We start from the raw sequence: 19,328 nt of genomic DNA, 5'->3' as shown, positions 1-19,328 counted from the left end.
CTGGATGACACACGTATTGCATTTAACTGTACGGCAAAGCTTCTAGAGTCTATTTTAAAACACATCATGATATTATAGCATACTGCTGTACTTCCTAAAGTGAACTGGTTTACACAAATAGAAACTGAACTGCTTAAGAACAGAACAGAGGAAAACAGTTATTGGGAGGGGCAGGACCTTTATCCAGGTGCCTGCCCTCGGTTATTTATAGGGAGGGAAGAACCTCACCGAGATATTCTATAAATAAAAGGCTGGCCATCCATTATTTGCTTTCCTAAAAGATGGGTAAAGAAGAGTATTTGCTCAGTATCCATTCCCCCGGAGCCAGGTTGAATGACTACAATGTGGTTAGTGATGAGTGCACAGGAAAGAGTTAACGGAGCAGGACTGAGACTGTTACGCCTAGAATGGCCTGCTTGCAAGGTCAGCCCTTAGCTGGTGCCTGGAAATTGAGATCTTGGTAGAGTTTCCACCATCCTTTGATAAGAACAATTCTTGTGCCTAAACTGTCTGTACAAACAACCTGGTTTATGCTGATTATCTGCTTTTCATGCGGAGTGTGGAATCCTGGCCAGTGGCAGGCAGAGGTGGCTATGTGATCGGCCTCCGGTAACAGATCTGGGCGCCGAGTCCTACTGTGCTTGCCTCCGGAAAGCATTTCCCTCGCGCTGTTACCGTTTGTTCCTGGAGGAATTCATCACAACCCAACCGTAATGAGAGGACTCCTGGAAGCGTGCACCTGGCTTCCTAATGCGCGCCTTCTCCCTTTGCTGGTTCTGTTCTTGTATTTTGCTCACCATAATACCTTAGAGCTGTGAGTACAACTATATTCTGAGTCCTCCTAGCGAATCACAAGCCTGAAGGGTGGTCTTGGGACCCCTGACTGTAAGATACTTTCAGACCATACTTCTGAAATAGCTACTGCCAGTGACACGGCCATTAACATGTGCTTCGGACTGACATGGGCTCTGGAGAGGTTTTGCTCCTCACTAGCAACTACCAAAATGAGTTCCAAACACGCTGACCTGGGACTAAGTTAAGTGATATCTATTTTTAAACAAGTGACACCCACCAGGAACTCTAGCAGGAAAGGAATCAGGAGACCCTGCTCCGGCACCACCCTCTTCTTCATCTTCTTCAAATTCCAAATTCTCTTCTTCACCAGGTGCTAGAATTCTTCTACACGCAAAAGGACAGAAAACAGAGTGAGCGACAAAATTAGCTACATAGAGAAGCCTTGCAGCTACTCATTTTCCTGATAAGATGTTGATATGAACAATGTTGACAAAAATAGGTATGAAATAAGAGAACAAACATTGATGTGTATTTATTTTACCTTAAGGGGACAGGCTGAACGTCAAATGGGAATTCTTTATTATATGTAAGAATATTCTTTAGGACTAGAATAAAAAGAGAGATAAAAAGACATAAATTCTTCTATGAATCAAAATTTAAAATTTTACCACAAATGACTGTTTTTAATCAACTTTACTATGCATATTAATTATAAAAAAATTGCCAATCTTATCATGCACGTGTCCATTGACTTACAGGTCTTAGCAAAATTAAAATATCCGTAGTATGTTCTAGGCACTGATAGTTTCAGAGTACTGTCAGATCTCTAAGAGAGTATAAGTTCCAGAGTCTCAAAGCCCTCATGGAAAACAACCCCCAAAATAGTTCTTCTATGTACAAGGTCAGACATGAGGGCCAGAGACAAATGATGCCTCCTTCCTGAAGTATGTCAATTAAAAGACTGACATTAAAGATGACTAATCAGAGGTACATGAGCATATCTTATTCCATGTCCTGATTAGATTTTCCTTCAACTCCATGAAACTGGTGGTTATAATTCTCCTATGTAAAGCTTATTAAATACACACTATATTATATACACACATATAGACATTATCATTTATGATAAAGATTATTACATGCATAAATATGTGTATACATACATGCACACATACGTAAAGAAAGACTTATCCTCAAGAGAAGTCTTCAAACAACACAGCATGGCTCACCTCCTGTACTATGGTTGTGGGCAAAGATTACATTTTGGCATGTAAACTTAAAGAGAGGTGTTCCACACTTCTGCCTACATTTGGAGAAGTACTATGAATATGTGCTTCATATTTAGCTTTATGGGTTTCCAGTGACCACCTGCAATTATATGAAGGTGACGTAGTGGCATTCATTGGGCAATCCAAAAAATTCCCAGGATTTTACACTTTTCTTATGCAGCCTATATTTGGAGTCCTGCAGCTTAAACCTGAAATTGGTACAGGGACTGTCATCTCAAAGTAGGAAATCCAAGTGCACAGGTTGCAATTATATGACTTCAACAGGAGTCAGATTTGTTTACCAGACTTCTTGCAATATATGCACCCCCACTAAGTCCTTCAGTGAGAGAGGAGACTTGCGTCTAGATTCTCATTCATTCTTGTCCTCTCTCTCTCTCTCCCTCCAACTCATCCTTTCTCTCACTCTCTTCTTCTCAACAAATGTGCCTTGAATGCCCATAATGTCCCATAATATTTGAGATATGGCAGTGACCAAGAAAGAGGATTCTTTTTAAAAAATATATTTCCTTTTTATTGATTTTAGAAAGAGAGGAAGGGAGAGGGAGAGAGAGAGAGAAACATCGATGAGAGAGAACATTGACTGGCCACCTCCTGCATGCCCCCCACTGGGGATTTGGCCCGTAACCTGGGTATGTACCCTGACTGGGAATTGAACCGGCGACCTCTTGGTGCATGGGTCAATGCTCAACCACTGAGCCACACCGGCTGGGCAAGACAGAGGGGTCTTGCCCTCACATATAGATCTTAGACTTCAGTGAGGAATGGCAGACAATAAAAGAGCCAACAAATTAACAAGGTAATGTAAGGCTGTGCTTAGTGTGAAAAAGGCCATCAACAGGCAGACTGTGTAAGTGGAGCAGGGGAGAACTTCGGCTAAGGTGGATGAGGGTAGGTCTTTCAAACTAAATGGTTAGAAGACTGTGAGCTGTGACCTGGAATGAGAGGAACCGTCTATTAGTAGCTCTGGGGCATGGGCTTTCCAAGTATTAGAGAAGTGAGAGTAACAACAAAGGCTCTGAGGCAGGAACGAGTTGGGCTTGTTAGAGGAATAGAACAGACTGTAGGGCTGAAGTTGGATAAGCAAGAGGGAAGTGGCAGAGATTTGAAACATGATATATTGATATTACAACGGATTAATTTAAGACAATTATATCGCTAGTATTTTCAAGATCTTAGTTTTAGTATATTTCAGACAGGATTATTAAGAGATTTAAAAACCTTGGAAAAAAATATACATTAGCAAAGTAAAGCAACCAAGTCCCATATATTGAAAGGTACAGTCATTCATTAATTTTCCTTTTCTTACAGTTTTAGAAGGGGCGGAGGCTAGTTGGACTAAGTACACTTAACTTGAAATATATCAAATACCAATTTATAGAAAATGATTATGATAAAATAATTAACTCATAAGTGCCTAAGCTTTAATAAAATCAAAATTACAGAGCATATCCTACTGAGATACAATAGACACACTGATCTTTTTATAAGAGGCAAGAGCAAATTAAAATAATCTAAAAAGATAATAAATACCAAGAAGGGAGAAGCCCATATGAAAAGCACTATATAAATTAAAACTATAACAGAATGAATCCCAATGCTGTCTTTCCTTTCCATTCCCATCCCTAATCTTAAAAATATAAAACAAAAACACAATAGAAGACTAATGCAGATTTTAGCCTAATCTACTAATATATGCATCAATAATCTCCCAGGAGCTTGAATTGGAGAACTACGATATTTAGGATTGATGTTAATATTGCACCACTACAGGTATTAATACAGAGTGTAGTGGAAGAAACATAGGCTTTGGGGTCACTTAGAAACCTGGTCAAAACCCAGTTCTGGCATTTGTAAGCTGTAAGGTCAGGGGCAAGTATCAGTTAGCAAACTGTAAATGAGTACATTTCTCTGAGTGCTTGGAAGGTAGCAGCTACTGTAAAAAATGGTAACTTTGATCACCAATGAAAGATCCTTTCAGGAAATAGAAGAATAATGGGACATGTTTAGAGGAAGAGATAATAAATACCCAAGGATAAGCAGTTTATAGTCATCCTACATATCTATTTGATTTTAAACTTTTACTCGGAAACAAACTAAAAAGAAAAAAACTAATAAAAGAGTGATTCAATAAGGACTCAAAATCCTAATTATACTTATCATTAAAAAAATTGAACATTATAATTTTCTTTAGAAACATTATATAACCATTAAAGCCACCAATGTGCTTTTCTTAAAATAACAGGATATACAGCCAGTCACAAAAGACTGTACGTATATTGTATGATTCCATTTACATGCAAATGTCCCAAACAGGCAAATCTATAGAGACAGAAATTAAATTAGTGGTTACCCTGGGCTGGGAATTGGGGAGTTGGGGGAAATTGGTGGATGCTAATGGGTACAGGATTTCTTTTTGGGGTGATGAAAATGCCCTAAAATTGACTGTGGTGATATTTTAATACTTGTGCCTTTGCCTATATTGCAAACATTTCCTCTAAAAGACCATTCATTTGAACCAGCAAAAAAAGCTTTATTTAGTGGCATACTAACCACCAAAACATTTGAAGAAATTGTTTACTTCAAAAGAGCATTCAAAAAGGGGGAAAAAATAAGGACAACAAAAAAATATTTTGTACAGCAGCTCAAACAGCTGGACTGGAGTTTTGGACAACATGGTATAAATGCACATCAATGACTGTAATTTTAAATTCTCCAGTACACTCTACTGCAAACACTTAAAAGTAATTGTAGTCTTATTAAAGTAAGTAAAACAAAATAAAAGCTAAAACATCCAGATGAGGTAAGTACAACCTGGAATCAAATTTTCCATATTCTAAATGAAAAGAAACCAAATAAACATTACTATAAATACTATAGGAATTATAAAAGCATTAAAAATCACACAGGACTAGATAGTAACAGAAGTAAGTCAAATAAGCATTTATGCGAAATAATCTTAATATCTCTAGTAAATATTTTTTGAAAGGAGTTATCATTAAATGAAACTTACTTGGTTCTAGCTTCTTCAGGTCCTCCAGTTTAAATTCTTCTTGGGACTGTGTGGACTGAATTTAAAATATACACATGAGATCTTTTTTATTATACAGATTTTACTACACCTGATGTCTTTTAAGCAGCAAGAACTAAATAGTCAAAAAGTAGCCAAAATAAATGAATCTATTTCTTGCTTTCAAAGTAGAAAATAAAAGTGTGAAACTGATTTTTGTTTGTTGTTGTATTTTGGGAACATTCAGACTAATAATAACAGAAAAAAAATAGTTATGTCTTTTATCTTCTATTTCTAGTTTATAAAAGATAAACTAACTTTTTTTTTCCATTTAGAGAGAGAGGAAGGGAGAGGGAGAGAGAGATAGAAACATCGATGAGAGAGAACACCGACTGGCTGCCTTCTGCATGCTCCCCACTGGGGATTTGGCCCACAACCTGGGCTGTGCCCTGACCAGGAATCGAACCGGCGACCTCTTGGTGTATGGGTCGATGCTCAACCACTGAGCCACAGCGACCGGGTGACAAACTAAATCTTTTAATATGAGCTTAACTCATGAATTCCCATTGTTACAAAACCCTTCTGAGATAATACTTCTTTAAGCAAGCATGCCTAATGTTTCCTCGGAATAGTTTATAATATTTTCTTTTCCTTAATTTTGCAGACCTAACAGTTGATGGTTTCCTTCTATCAGAAAGAGGGGAAACCTATTTACCTGTAAAGCTGCGCTTCGTAATTCCAAGCATGCTGCAATTTTGCCTATGGTTTTCTGCAGGAGAAAGAAAAAGCTATAAATACCAAATATGACAGTTAGTTGTCAAAATCAGCAGTTAATTTTTATTGATAAAAATGTATAATTTTAAAAATCAAGTTAAATTTTATTTCATTTTAGCATCCTGCAGACTTTAAAGAAGAGAAAGAGGAAGCAAAGGGCTGGGATGAGGGAGAGAAGGTGACTATATATTCTCTCCTGACCTAATGTGCCAAAACCAATTTTAAATCAAGTTTACTTTGATGATAGCTTTGTGATATGATTTAAAGGGCAATGAAAAGGACTTCCAACATCTTCCCTCCCAAGCTCTGCCTTTTTTTCTGCATTAAGCCTGAAATTTGCAAAATGATTTAAAAGTAAAAATATCTGAAAGTAAGCATAATGATATAATTTAATTTTGAGTGAGTCCAATCATGACATATAATTACACAGGCAATACTAAGCAAACTTAATGCTTGTGATGAATGGTGGCAAATTTTATGTAATATGAGCCATAAAATGGATGTAAGTGATAGGGCGTAGTCCATGCCTCTAATAAGCTCAGGCTCTATTATGTAAGATGAGACACTTACAGAAACCACTGCAATACAAAGAAGAGACACTAGCTTCTAGAAGATTCAGCAAAGTAAGCCACTACATGTTCTGAAGAAACGGGACTAGACCATGTGCTGGGAATCAAGTTCCAGTGACTGGGAGGATTTTTGAAACTAAAAAGTTAAGAACACTGTCATGGTTCATTTGTCCCAACTGAAAATAGGTTTGGAATATGAGGGGGGTGTGTGTGTTAGGGTGGGGATCATTCTGAAGGGGACCTCAGATAGCAGCATCCACAGGTGGAAGAAAAGGTAAGATCAGTCCAGTTATTTCAACTGTCCAGGTAAATGGTAATAAACAAGAACGTGAATGAAAAGGAGGAGACCCATAGAAGAAACATCTGTAAGAACAGGCAGCTGAATTATACCCATCAAGACTTTCAAGTCCTTACAAAAAAGATATTTCTTAAGTTTTTATTAGAAATCAATCCAGACCATAAAAGTGAAATATCTTTGTATATATTCTGAAAACAAATGACATGTTTTTTTAAATATACAGATGACCTAGTAAGTTGGATTTGGTGGTTTCTCTTTGCAAGATAAATGAGGAGTAAAGAAGAGTAACAAGTATTGTCCTGGCCCCCAGTACTTAGGCTAGTGGGCATTATTGCAATTATTATATCAACAACAAAAAGCCAGTAGAATAAATCACAAAGTAAACCACTACTGAACAAGATATGAACCTTGGCTAAAGCACAAGTAACAATATTTAATTATCTCTACAATCTAAAAATTCCTTTCAATCCAATTATAAGAGTTTAGACAATACCCAATTTTATTCTGAAAATTTACATCTAAAGATTCCATTTAAATATATTAAGTGCAAAAGGATTCAAGATACTCAGCTTTATTTACCCTCTCAAATAGCTGTTGCAGGGGAATCAGTGAGTTTTTCTAAATTCAAACATACAACTCAACTCTGACACAACTAATAAATAATTTCAAACACAAATGAATAATATAGTACTAGTAATGGCTAACAACTACAGAACACTTACTAAGTGACAGGCTCTCCTAAGTGATTTACAAACATTAATTCATTTAATCCTCACTATAATTCTACCAGTTAGATACAATCATTTTATAGATGTGAAAATTGAAGAGATGTTAAATAACTTGCCCTAGACATCATTTTTTTCTAAACAAAAGCAAATAACAAAGCAATATATTTATTTTAATACCATTTGGTCATACTTTTTATGTTCTTTCAAAAATAGTTTTTAAAAAGGATTTTGTCTGTAGTAAGTGAAATATATCAATGAGTAAGTCTTTAAAAATATTAATTCGTTTCCTTCTTTACTATAAAATCCATTTGATTTGATGCTTTTTTAACTTTTAAGGAAAAAATGTACTTTAACAACTATGAGTCCACTAATAACCTTTTTTTAAAATTAAACATTTCTTCAAGTTGAGCAGAAGCAACAGCTTTTTGTATGAAATCTACTAAACTATGGCAAAATACCAAAAGGCATTATTCATAACTATTTTAAGGGACCACACCCAACATCAGTATTAAAAAAGGAGTGAAACGCTATCATTTTCAGATGTAGCAATGACTTTGAAACACGAAGCATTTATTGGTGTCAAAACCAAGTGCTCGCTACTGTAATTGTTTCACTTTTCTTAGAAGCAAATGGTTCACAAAAATGACTGAGAAGCACAAGGTCACTTGTGCCAGAGTATAAGTACTATTAACTAATGTACATTAAGACTAAGCATTGAGGGTGAGTTTAATTTTGAAATATTTAAATGATCAACACTTCATTCAAATTAATTACTCATGCCTAATATGATATAGAAATGAAAAAAGTTCTCACTTTCAGAATATTGGTTATTTTACTTCATCATTGCTAGGGAAATTGACAGCTCAAAAAGGGGAGGAGGCAGAGAAGGGAGGAGAGGGGAGGCAGTAGCAAGGGTTATCTATAAATTATACAACAAGCACATAGTCCTGGGATTCTCATTACCACTGAATTTGATTCAAAACAGGGAAAGACTTTCTAAGCATCATGAGACATTATGTTCTCTTCTGCCCAGAAATTTACAGGAGAAAATCTACTACACCAAAGTACGAAATTGAATGGAATGGAAACTTTTCGCAGCTATTCCTTGGCTACTAAACCCAGTTGTTGTTATGATAAAACTACTGAGAATTGAAAGCTAAGTCAGCTAATTATGAGGGAGGATCAAATAAGAATCATAAATTTTCTTACTTTCTACCAGAAATATTTGAGAATATTATGAATAGACAATCCCTATGAATGTTTTTATCAACAATTAGTAAAGTTTAGAGAAATCAGTAGTTCTGCTTTGAAGTCCTTTAGAGTTAAAATAAACATTGTGAAGATGTACATAAGTTATTCTCTCAAAAATGAGAATTTCTCTCATCTTAAAATAATCATATGTGAATAAATATCAATAACCTAAGATTAATAACAAAGCATTTATCAAATATTTTGGAAAGTTTACTGTGAGCTAGACAGTGAAAAGTTTCATAAAGAAAGCATTTTAGAAATATGGTTGGTTTTTTAAAAACCTTCTTTCTAAGTCCCACAAACTACTGAACGATTGCCATAATTCTCAAATTTCTCACTGCTACAAAAACAGTGGAAATAGTAAAAGCATAGGAATATAATTCAAAATAGAAAACATAAAGAACAATTTTGCTTAGAATAATGTAAGGAACATTTTCCATTTTCCTCTTCTAAGGAAAACACAATCAAGTTTCTTCTACTTTGCCTTATGTGCCAGGTGGAGCATTCAATTAATTTGGCAGACCTAACAGCTGGTTTCCCATAACGTGTCCTTCTGAACGCTAGGCCCGATAAAATACTTGCTAAAGGGAGGAGGGGGCCTTTCAAAATACTCCATTACCCAAACGCTTTAAAAAATTCATCATACAGCCCTGGCCAGTTTGGCTCAGCGGTTAGAGCGTTGGCCTGCGGTCCGGAGAGACCCGGGTTCGGTTCCCGCTAAGGGCACGTACTTCGGTTGCAGTTTGTCCCCGGCCCTGGTTGGTCGTGCGGGTGGCAGCCACTCGATGTGTCCCTTTCATGTCGATGTTTCTCTCTTTCTCTCCCTTCCTCTCTCTCCCTCCCACTCTATCTGTACAAAAAATGGAAAAATATCCTCGGGTGAGGATAAAAAAAAAAAATAAAAAAAAAATTCATCATACAAAAAAGAAAAATAAATAAAAATTTTAAAAAGAGAAAAAATAATTCAACATACACATTAGTATGTTACAAGCCCTGTCAGGTCGCAAACTCTGTGTTCAAATAACATGTATTAACTTTTTCAGAGCCAGTGTCCAGATCATGTCTGGGAAATATTTGTTTTCTAATCATTCAGCAACTTTTTCCTTATGAAACATTCAAATAAAAGCTATGTATCACTGTGGATTTTTTGACCTGTTGTGAAGGTTACCCCTGTATTTGTAAAGAAATCTGAATTTGTAAATGTATACAACTTGCCTTACATTAATACTGTAGAATGGAGTGAGTTGGGGTCCTTCTCCAAGCCTAAGAAACAGCCAGGCAGGCCAAGCTCTCTCTGTACTCACACTGGATGCACACACGACTGGAGGCAGGTAGTACAGTCCCTCAGAAATCAGGCCTCCAGGAAAGGAGGCGGTACAGAATACTTCAAAGGTAGGGGTCATTAGGAACTTTATGATCGTTTTACAAGGATTATCTGATTGCTCATTTCTTTTTAAAATATATGTTTTTATTTTTTATTGAGATGACATTGGTTAATAAAATTATATAGGTTTCAGGGGTACAATTCTATAATACATCATCTGTATATTGTACTGTGTGTTCACCACCAGAGGTCATATTTCCTTCCATCACCATTAATTCCCTCTCTACCCTCTCCTACCTGCCCCCACCCAGCCTTTCCCTACGATAATCACCATACTGTTGTCTGTCTAAAAGGGTATTTTTTTAATAAAAAATAATAATAAACATCTTTTAAAAATTTTTTTAAATAGATTTTTAGAGAGAGATGAAGCGAAGGGAGAGGGAGAGAAACATCAATGTGAGAGAGAAACATCGATTGGCCGCCTCCTGCACACCCCCTACAGGGGATCAAGCCCATAACCTGGGCATGTGCCCTGACCAAGAATGGAACCAGCAACCTTCTGATGCATGGGATGACGTCCAACCAACTGAGCCACGATGGTCAGGGCTTAATTTGTTTTTAATCCTCGCCCCAGGATATGTGTTTATTGATTTTTTTTTTAGAGAGAGAGGAAGAGAGAAGGAGAGAGAGAAACAGCAACTGCTTGCCTGCTGGACGTGCCTGATGTCCAGATGTGCCTGACAGAACCCGAAACCTGGGTATGTGCCCTGATTAGGAATTGAACCCATGACCCTTCAGTGTATGGGACCACACTCCAACCCACTGAGCTACACTGGGCAATAGCAAGGGATTTAATTTTTTTGCTCAAACCCTTCACCTTTTTTACCCAGCTCTCTACCCCCTCCCCTCTGATAGCTGTCAGTCTGGTTTTTTTTTTAAATCCTCACTGGAGGACACCTTTTCATTTTTTGTTCAGATAGAGTGAGAAGGAGAGAGAGAGAAACATCGACGTGAAAGGGACACACTGAGTGGCTGCCTCCCGCACGACCCAACCAGGGCCGGGGACAAACTGCAACTGAGGTACGTGTCCTTAGTGGGAACCAAACCGGGCCTCTCTGGCACAGGCCGACGCTATAACCACCGAGCCAAACCGGCCAGGGCAGTCTGTTCTTTCTTATTTGTTTTCCTCTTGTTTTTGTTTTCTTATTTGTAATCCCTCATTTCATACATAGGAAAATTAAGGCCCAGAGACAGAGCTTGTATTTCGAAGACCAAGTCTTTTGACTCCAGATCTCAGGCTCTTTCCTCTAGGTTGTGCTGCCTCCTGGGTCTTACAAAGTGTAAGATCTGTGGGTCTGTGTCAGCTAAAAAGGAACAGATGGCTACTAAGGAACAGGCATAATTAAGGAATAAATAAATAGAACTATCAAACACCGGCTCTGCCTTAGAAAGTTTTAAAACCTTAAGAAAAAGTTAAAAACCTATTTTTTTTCTCATTAGTCATTATCATAGGACAAAGATCATTTCTTGATAGCATTTTTAAAAATGTAAAGTTTCAGGTCAAATCACTTTAAATTTGGGGCCATGCTGCTCATTGGTTTATACCTAAGCAACAGATGTTGGAGACAAATCATATTAGTAACTTAAGGCAAATAAGTGACTAAAATATGGTGGGGGGGGGGGTCATCAAACTTTTAAAAAAATTCCCTAAGCTTTCATTTTGTTCCATATTCATAATAGACTTCACTAGCTATTAATTTACATATTTAGATATTTGAGATTGTTCCAAAATTTAGGTGTTTTAACTCAATACTGTGAAACCAGCTGACCATTTCCTATTCAGTTCCCAGAGAGATTTCACAAATGTCAGAGATGTGATAAAGCATTTAGCCTTTGTTCCTCTCCGTAAGCAAACCAATCGTTTCCAAGATGGTAATTATTTTCCAGGGCCCAAATCCTAAATATCTAAATTGATTGTGAGTACTAGTAATTATTAAGAAAAAGGGAATAGTACACTTTTAAGTTGTAGCAATGTATTTTTTCTTTTTCAACACACAAAAAAGTACATTAGACAATGTGGATCCTAAGTATTTAAAAAATACAAATATACTGACTTGTGTAAGAATATGGCTAACCCAAATCTTTGGTTTTTTTTTTTTTTTTTTTCTTTCCAAACTCCTATAAATAACAGTCAAATGAATAGGCCTAAGGTCCAAAATAAATTTGTTTGAGCTTACTTAAAACGTCTGCAAAAAAAAAAAAAAAAAGATCTACTCCCACTCCTTGCACAAAAAAAGAACTAAAGCAAAAGAATTGAAGTCCCATCCTTTTCACAATGTGTTTTCTTAAGAGATGAGGAAAAAACTGACACTTTTTCTTATTATCTACAAGATTATAAGTTGATTTTACATTTGATACTTTGAGCCAGGAAAAAATGGGAATTGTTTCTTCCTCTTTCTTTTCACTCTTTACAGTAAAGCTTCTTAAATTATCCCATTTTTCTTTAAAAAAATTTTTTTTCCTTTAATGATTTGAGAGAAAGAAGAAGTGAGAGGACGAGAGATAGAAACATTGATGAGAGAGAACATTGATTGGCTGCCTTCTGCATACCCCCCAGTGGGGATCGGGACCATAACCTGGGCATGTGTCCTGACTGGGATTCGAACCGGCAACCTCTTGGTGCATGGGTCGACGCTCAACCACTGAGCCATACCGGCCGGACTACCCCGTTTTTCATGGTCTCTAACAGTACAAGGAATCAATGTGACACACTAGCATTTTAATTCAAGGAGAAAGAGTACCACTGAACCATTTTGCAATCTTATACATTTATTTTGCTGACAGGGTCTTATGCCAAATTGTTCAACTAATTTTTTCAGTGGTGATTTTTTTTTTGGGGGGGGGGTTGTTTTGAGAGGAGGTAGAGAAGAAGTTAAGAAAGGTCAGAGTTAAAAATAAGAATTGAGGTGGGATGCCATTACTCATAATCAAACTCCAGTCTCCAGACTCCCCCGCCACAACCAAAGTGTGATCTTCACTAAAGATACACACAGTCTAAATGGCTAAGTAAAGAAATTCATGAAGTGATAAATCATGTGGTATCTCTATGTGATCACAATGTTCAGCAAAGCACAATCGGTATCATTCTTCATGTAACAGTTTTTGTTGTTTGATTTTGCTTAACAGAACTAAAAGACAGAACCGTTTTCGTTGAAATTTGATATATCTGGCAATTATTTTATGGTACCTTTTGTTCTTCTGTGAATTCAGAATTATTGTGTTGAGCTTGGGCCTCTTTTTGTAGATGTCTTGCTAATCTATAACAAGAAAAATATATATTCTTTAGAACTGAAGGAAAGCAATTTATTTCAAGTGCAACAAGGTGAAACAATTTCAATGTTTTAAAAAACAGACAGTGAAGTACAATAATACTATGTTCTGTTTTCAAAGCATTAATCTACATTATCTTTAGAATCAAACTCTTTATACAATGACAATGAAATAAGATATACTCTTCATACCATTTTGCTGGGACAAACCAGCTCTAGATAGTAAAAATAGAATCTTAGAGCTGGAAAGAATCTCAAATGGCATCTAATCCAACTTGCTTGAGTATGCATATATTTCTTCTATAACAAGCCAATAAGCAGTTGTCCAGATTCTGCTTAAGCACTTCCGGTGCGCGCCGATATCGGGACCAACCAGAGACACTTTATCAATCTATCATTAATTTGCTGATAAGATTAGTCCAAATTGCAGCTATGCCAAAGTGGTAATATTCAATCAAATTATAGTTTTGAAAACATTTTTCATGGAAAATAAAGAAAACTCCACCTATCAGACATGAAAATCATTGTTTGCCCAATTATCATCAAAATGAAAAGTAGCAGCTAAGTCTTGGGTGAGTTTCAAGGATGGAGCTATGCTACTAGTAACAACTCAATGGTAAGGCTCCAAAATGATTTCTGAGACAGCAAAAACCAAAAGACTGACTCTTAACAAATGAAGAATAAAAAGACACATAACTTAAAAATGGGCAAAGGATTTGAATATACATTTCTCCAAAGGAGATATAAAAATGGCCAATAAGCACATGAATGCCTTATCATTAGTCATTAGGGAAACACAAAACAAAACCATGAGATAACATGTCACACCCTCTAGGATGGGTAGAGTTTTTAAAAAGAGTGAAAAAAAGAACAGGTGTAGCAAGGATATGAAAAAATTGGAACCTTCATATATATATTGCTGGCAGGAATGTAAAATGGTATAGTCACCGTGGAAATCAGTGTGGCAACTTCTCAAAAAGTTAAGCATAGAGTTAACATATAATCCAGCCATTTCAAAATCCTAGGTACATTCCCAAAGAAACGGAAAACGTATATTCACACACACAAAAAACCTGCACACGAATGTGTATAGCATCAGCATTATGAGTAACAGCCCCAAAGTGGAAATACCCCAAATATTCATCCATAGATGGATGAGTAAACAAAAAAGAATATATCCATTCAATGGACTATTATTTGGCTATAAAGAAGAATGAAGTAGTGATACATACTACAACATGGATGGGCCTCAAAAACATTATGCTAAATCAAAGAAGCCACAAATATCACATATTACATAATTCCATTTACATGAACTGTCCAGAAAAGACAAATCTTCAGAGATAGAAGGTAGATTAGTGGTTGCCTGGGGCTTGAGTGGGACTATGAAGGGCTTGCAAATGGACACAAGGGCTCTTTTTGGGGTGATGGAGATGTTCTAAAATTTTATTGTAGTGACGATTACCCAACTTGGTAAATTTACAAAAAATGTATTCAATTGCATATGTAGAATGGGTGAATTCACGGTATATAAACTATACCTCAAAGTTTTTTAAATGCCTATTTTTAAAAACCTAGACAAAATAATTTTTTTTTCTAAATCCATAGATTATACCATTGGAAGTTGAAGTGAGACATGATTGTGTCCATTGAGGAGAAATCCACATACTCTGGATATCAGACGCACAGGTTCAAGAGTTGCCATTCTATTGGTAGAGGTGAGAAACCTATCAAATGTTCTCTAGAGAATAAACGCACCGTACAAGGCTACCTACAGATAAAACAAGACTATTCTCAAGGGAGAGAGTTTAAAAATAGGCATTTAAATATACTTTAAACACTAAACAAGTAGTTGCCTGGCAGCAGTCGGTGACAGAAATTAGTGCTTCTGAAACTATCTATAGTGAAGGACTAGTTCTTTTTCCCCAATCTGTTTCAGACTAACACTTTTTTTCTTTATTGATTTTAGAGAGAAAAGATGGGAGAGGGAGAGAGAGAGATAGAAACATGGATGAGAGAGAACATCGATGGGCTGCCTCCTGCATGTCTTGGACTGGGGATCGGACCTACAACCTGGGCATGTGCCCTGGCCGGGAATCGAACCGGCAACCTCTTGGTGCATGGCAACCACTGAACCACACCAGCTGGGAATTGATTTTTATAAAATACTATAAATATTATTGTGCAGGTGCCACATTGCTATAGTTTCTATTTTTAAATCTCAAGTCCTTTATTTATCTTGCTGCAGACCAGTAACAGTTTGCAGACCAGCACTGATCTGTGGACCACACTTTGAGAAGCACTGATATAAGGCATAGTAAAGATGATTAACAGCAGGTATTATTCAGTCTCTAAACTCACCCATTCACGTAACAAATATTTATTGAGCATCCACATGCTAGAGTAATACTTCAGGATCGACTCTGAGCAATAATCTCCATACCACTCTACCATAAGTTAGGGGTCATGTACCCCTAGGTTGCTGAAACAGGTGCTTGCTAAATGGAGTTGTTTTTAATTGACCACATTTACTTTGGATAGAAATTTTATTTTTGCAATAATTTGTTTAAATCTTACAACAAAATTTTGGCATCAACTCTTTCATGCTCACCCAGCATAGTACTGAATCCATTCATTAAACAGACTACAATAATTACATAAGATCCAAATAAACAATTATCTAACGATAGCTTACCACTACTCTGGACACTAAGTATACCTCAGATACCCGCCCTCAAAGAGCTTACATTTAAGTGGGAAGAGAGACACCAAACGAATGTATAAAATATGTTGTATATTTGCAATGGGGAAAAAGCAGAATTGGTGGGGGTAGAATGTACAAGGTTGAGTAGAGGGGGTGGACAGCAGGTTTTGTAATTTTATTTATTTATTTATTTATTTATTTATTTATTTATTTATTTGAGTGGGAAGGAGAGAGAGAGAAAGAAGCATCGACGTGAAAGGTACACATCAAGTGGCTGCCTCCCACATGACCCAACCAGGGCCGAGGACAAACTGCAACCAAGGTACGTGCTCTTAGTGGGAACCAAACCCGGGTCTCTTTGGACCGTAGCCCAATGCTCTAACCACTGAGCAAACCGGCCAGGGCAGGCTTTGCAATTTTAAATAGGGCTGCCAAAGCGTACCTCATTGAGAAGATATTATTTGAACAAAGATCTGAAGGATGTGACCAAGTGACCTAAGCAGATAATGAGGGAAACATGCTCCCCAAAAAAGTACAAAAGCCGTAAACCAGAAACTTCAGGAAACAGCAAGCAATGTGGTAGCACTTACTCTTCCCACTTCAGTAAGAGTCTTCTTGGTTAATTCTAACACCCTCCAATTAGACCATCAGTGCTTTGATGGTGAATCAAATCTTCTGGTCTTTCCATCCCTAGCTCTCACTTGTTGAGTGATGAAATTGTTTAAGCTATAGTACCTTACATTATAATACTAAACACATCCATTTCTTTCCCCAAATTCCCTCCCATAAACTCACTCCTGTATGCTGTGTGACCATACCCCATTAGAAATGCCAGAAGACTTTTCCTCCTTCACTCCCAATATCCAGTCAGTGGCTGTAACCACTTTCCACATCATTTAGTAGCCCCCCAAATGGTCTTCTTTTCTGCAGCCTTTCCTCCCAGATAATTCAAATAAAAAAGACAATCTGCCCTCATTTTTGAGTATATGAATTTCAAATTCAAACTCACTTTATACATAGCCTGCATGTTTACAAAATTCAAGCCGATCATTACACATTTCTCTTCAGATTCGACACAGGCAGTTTTTAAAATTTGAGACCTACTCTGAATTATGAAGTTCCAAAGTTAGTATTGAGGTCCAACAATAGACTTGTATGTGCCTGTTACTCAGTTCCAGCTAAACCGCTTGCATACTCATTATCCTTTGTAATTTCAATTGGACATGCTATTCTTCACTTTCCATTGTGAGGCCTGCTGTAAATGCCAACAGCTGCTAAGTCCCATCACAGCACAAGTGAGAGGCAGCTTTATACTTCAGGGTGTGCAATTCTGGTTAACACACAGAATGAGTACACATAGGTGTTCAGTCTAACTGGCTATCTTATGGAAGGACATGTTCTTTGGTGATGAAAGAAATCTACTTTGTCCAATTCACATACACAACACATCTCAGTGTCGTAAGCACTAGAGCAGACAGGATTTGGAATTTTTTTTAAAATCTCAGATTTCAGTGATACAGTTTTGTGACCCTAGGTAATCTGCTTAACCTATGCTTCTGCTACCTCATTTTTAAAAATGAGAATAATATTCTCACTGAGTAGCTGCAAGAGCAAATGACACCACCTGAAAGTACAAATCAAATGACAGTAGTTGTTATACATGGCAAACCGGCCCACAGCAGGGTTGTTTTTGAAACTCAGGCAATTCAAAGTCAATAAGATGGGGTAGAGAACACTTAATTATCTTCATGATCAGACGAAAACAAATAACTATTGTAGAGAAAGGACAAAGAATTTAGAACTTCCAAGTACCAATCGTGTATTCTTCCCAGAAGACATTGGGGGGGGGGGGTTACTCACATGGTTTCATATTCCGTAAAGCCTCAAACAATAACTTGCTTTAACCCAAGAAGTAATTAATGGCAACAGTTTGCAAACAATAGCATTTTGGTAGCCAGTTATTTCCAGGAAAATGTGCAAGAATCTAAGTAAGGTTTTATATGTACGTAAATCTTGTTTTTTTAATAATAATAATAATAAATCGCTGAAGTGTTTGTGGTGGGGAAACCAGAAAGGGCAAGGACTCGGCCCTGGGCTGATCAAAGACACTGGTAGCACATGCACCCAGCGGCTATACATTACACACAGGAAAAGGAGGAGGGACCCAAGGAGGGAGTGGTGGCTCCCGTGCGTGGTCTATTAATTCACATTTTGCTCTCTTCTGTTCACATCCTGCGCGGACTCCACCCAAAGCACCCGAGCGAGGGGGTGGGTGGGACCCACACTGCTTAGCAAATAACAGTCCCAGAAACCGAAACGGAACCGAGGTGAACTGGGAAAACACGGCTCGCCAGAAAGAGGGGTGGAGAAGGGGCGCGAGGGGGGCCCCCTTGTTTTGGCTGGTGAGGCTCCCCTGGCCTCGCTGCTTCCCGGGGGCACCCCGTCCCCTCAGCCGCCACCAGTTAGCTGCCTCCGGTCCGACCCAGGGGAGGAGGATGGCCCCTGCACGGAGCCGTTCATCCCCGGACCGTGGGCGGAGAACATCCCAGTCTTCCCCGGAGACTGAGGGAGAAACGGAGGGGCGGCAACCCGGGAGAGGCGGAGGAAAGCAGGAAAAGAAACTGACTGCAGGTCGGGGGACCCGTGAGACGGTGGAAGGAGCGAAGAGGTAGCCTGATGGGGCCGGCGCCCCGGGGAACAAGGGCTACCTGTTGCCTGGGAACCGGCCCGGTGGAGGCGGAGAGGGGAGGGGGCGAGCAGTCGGGGCGCGGGTCGTGCTCCCCGGGGCAGCCCCTCGGCCGGGCGATCTCAGCCCCGGTGCCCGCGGGGCCCCGCCCGAGACGCCTTGGCTGCAGAGACAGGGATGAGCGAGCCCGACAGAAACGGGGGGAGGCGGCCCGCTGCCGCCGGCCCGGCCCGCGCCGGCCGTTAGTCACTCACATCTGATACTCGTCTATCGCCTCCACCAGCTGGCCCCAGGAGTCGAAGTCGGCGCCTCTCCTCAAGCTGGCGCCCCAGCGCTGCAGCAGACTCCGGGTCACCTCCGACATGGCCGGTGCCCACCCCGACCCCTCCCGCCCCGACCCCAGTGAGGCCGGGCTCTAGGGCGCCATCCTCCCCGGGCCTGGCCCCGACATTAACAGGGCCGGGAGGAACCGCTACGGCCACCACCGCCACCCGCCGAGGAGCCGCCCAAGCCCATTTGCCGCCACAGCCAAACTTTGCGGCTCGGGGGCGGCCGCCCCGCCGCGGCCCCGCCC

The 19,328-nt window shown here is 38.8% G+C and overlaps 1 protein-coding gene across 1 annotated transcript in view; it reads right to left on the bottom strand.

Annotated features, from left to right (window-relative positions):
• The window catches only part of AIDA (axin interactor, dorsalization associated), a 29,021-nt gene extending 9,723 nt beyond the window's left edge, over nt 1-19,298 (bottom strand). Inside the window, exons 1-6 of the mRNA XM_036277693.1 lie at nt 19,009-19,298; nt 13,283-13,352; nt 5,807-5,860; nt 5,095-5,149; nt 1,337-1,400; nt 1,073-1,179 (exon numbers count right to left, since the gene is read on the bottom strand). Of these exons, the coding sequence (XP_036133586.1) occupies nt 1,073-1,179; nt 1,337-1,400; nt 5,095-5,149; nt 5,807-5,860; nt 13,283-13,352; nt 19,009-19,118 (460 nt within the window). The 5' untranslated portion in view covers nt 19,119-19,298. The remainder of the gene's footprint in view (nt 1-1,072; nt 1,180-1,336; nt 1,401-5,094; nt 5,150-5,806; nt 5,861-13,282; nt 13,353-19,008) is intronic.
• Nucleotides 19,299-19,328: the final 30 nt, after the last annotated feature.

This window comes from Molossus molossus, unplaced genomic scaffold (genome assembly GCF_014108415.1).
Source record: "Molossus molossus isolate mMolMol1 unplaced genomic scaffold, mMolMol1.p scaffold_m16_p_23, whole genome shotgun sequence".
NCBI classification, from domain to species: domain Eukaryota; kingdom Metazoa; phylum Chordata; class Mammalia; order Chiroptera; family Molossidae; genus Molossus; species Molossus molossus.
The sequence above is the reverse complement of the archived record's forward strand: the minus strand, read 5'-3'. Positions and strand labels throughout refer to the sequence as shown.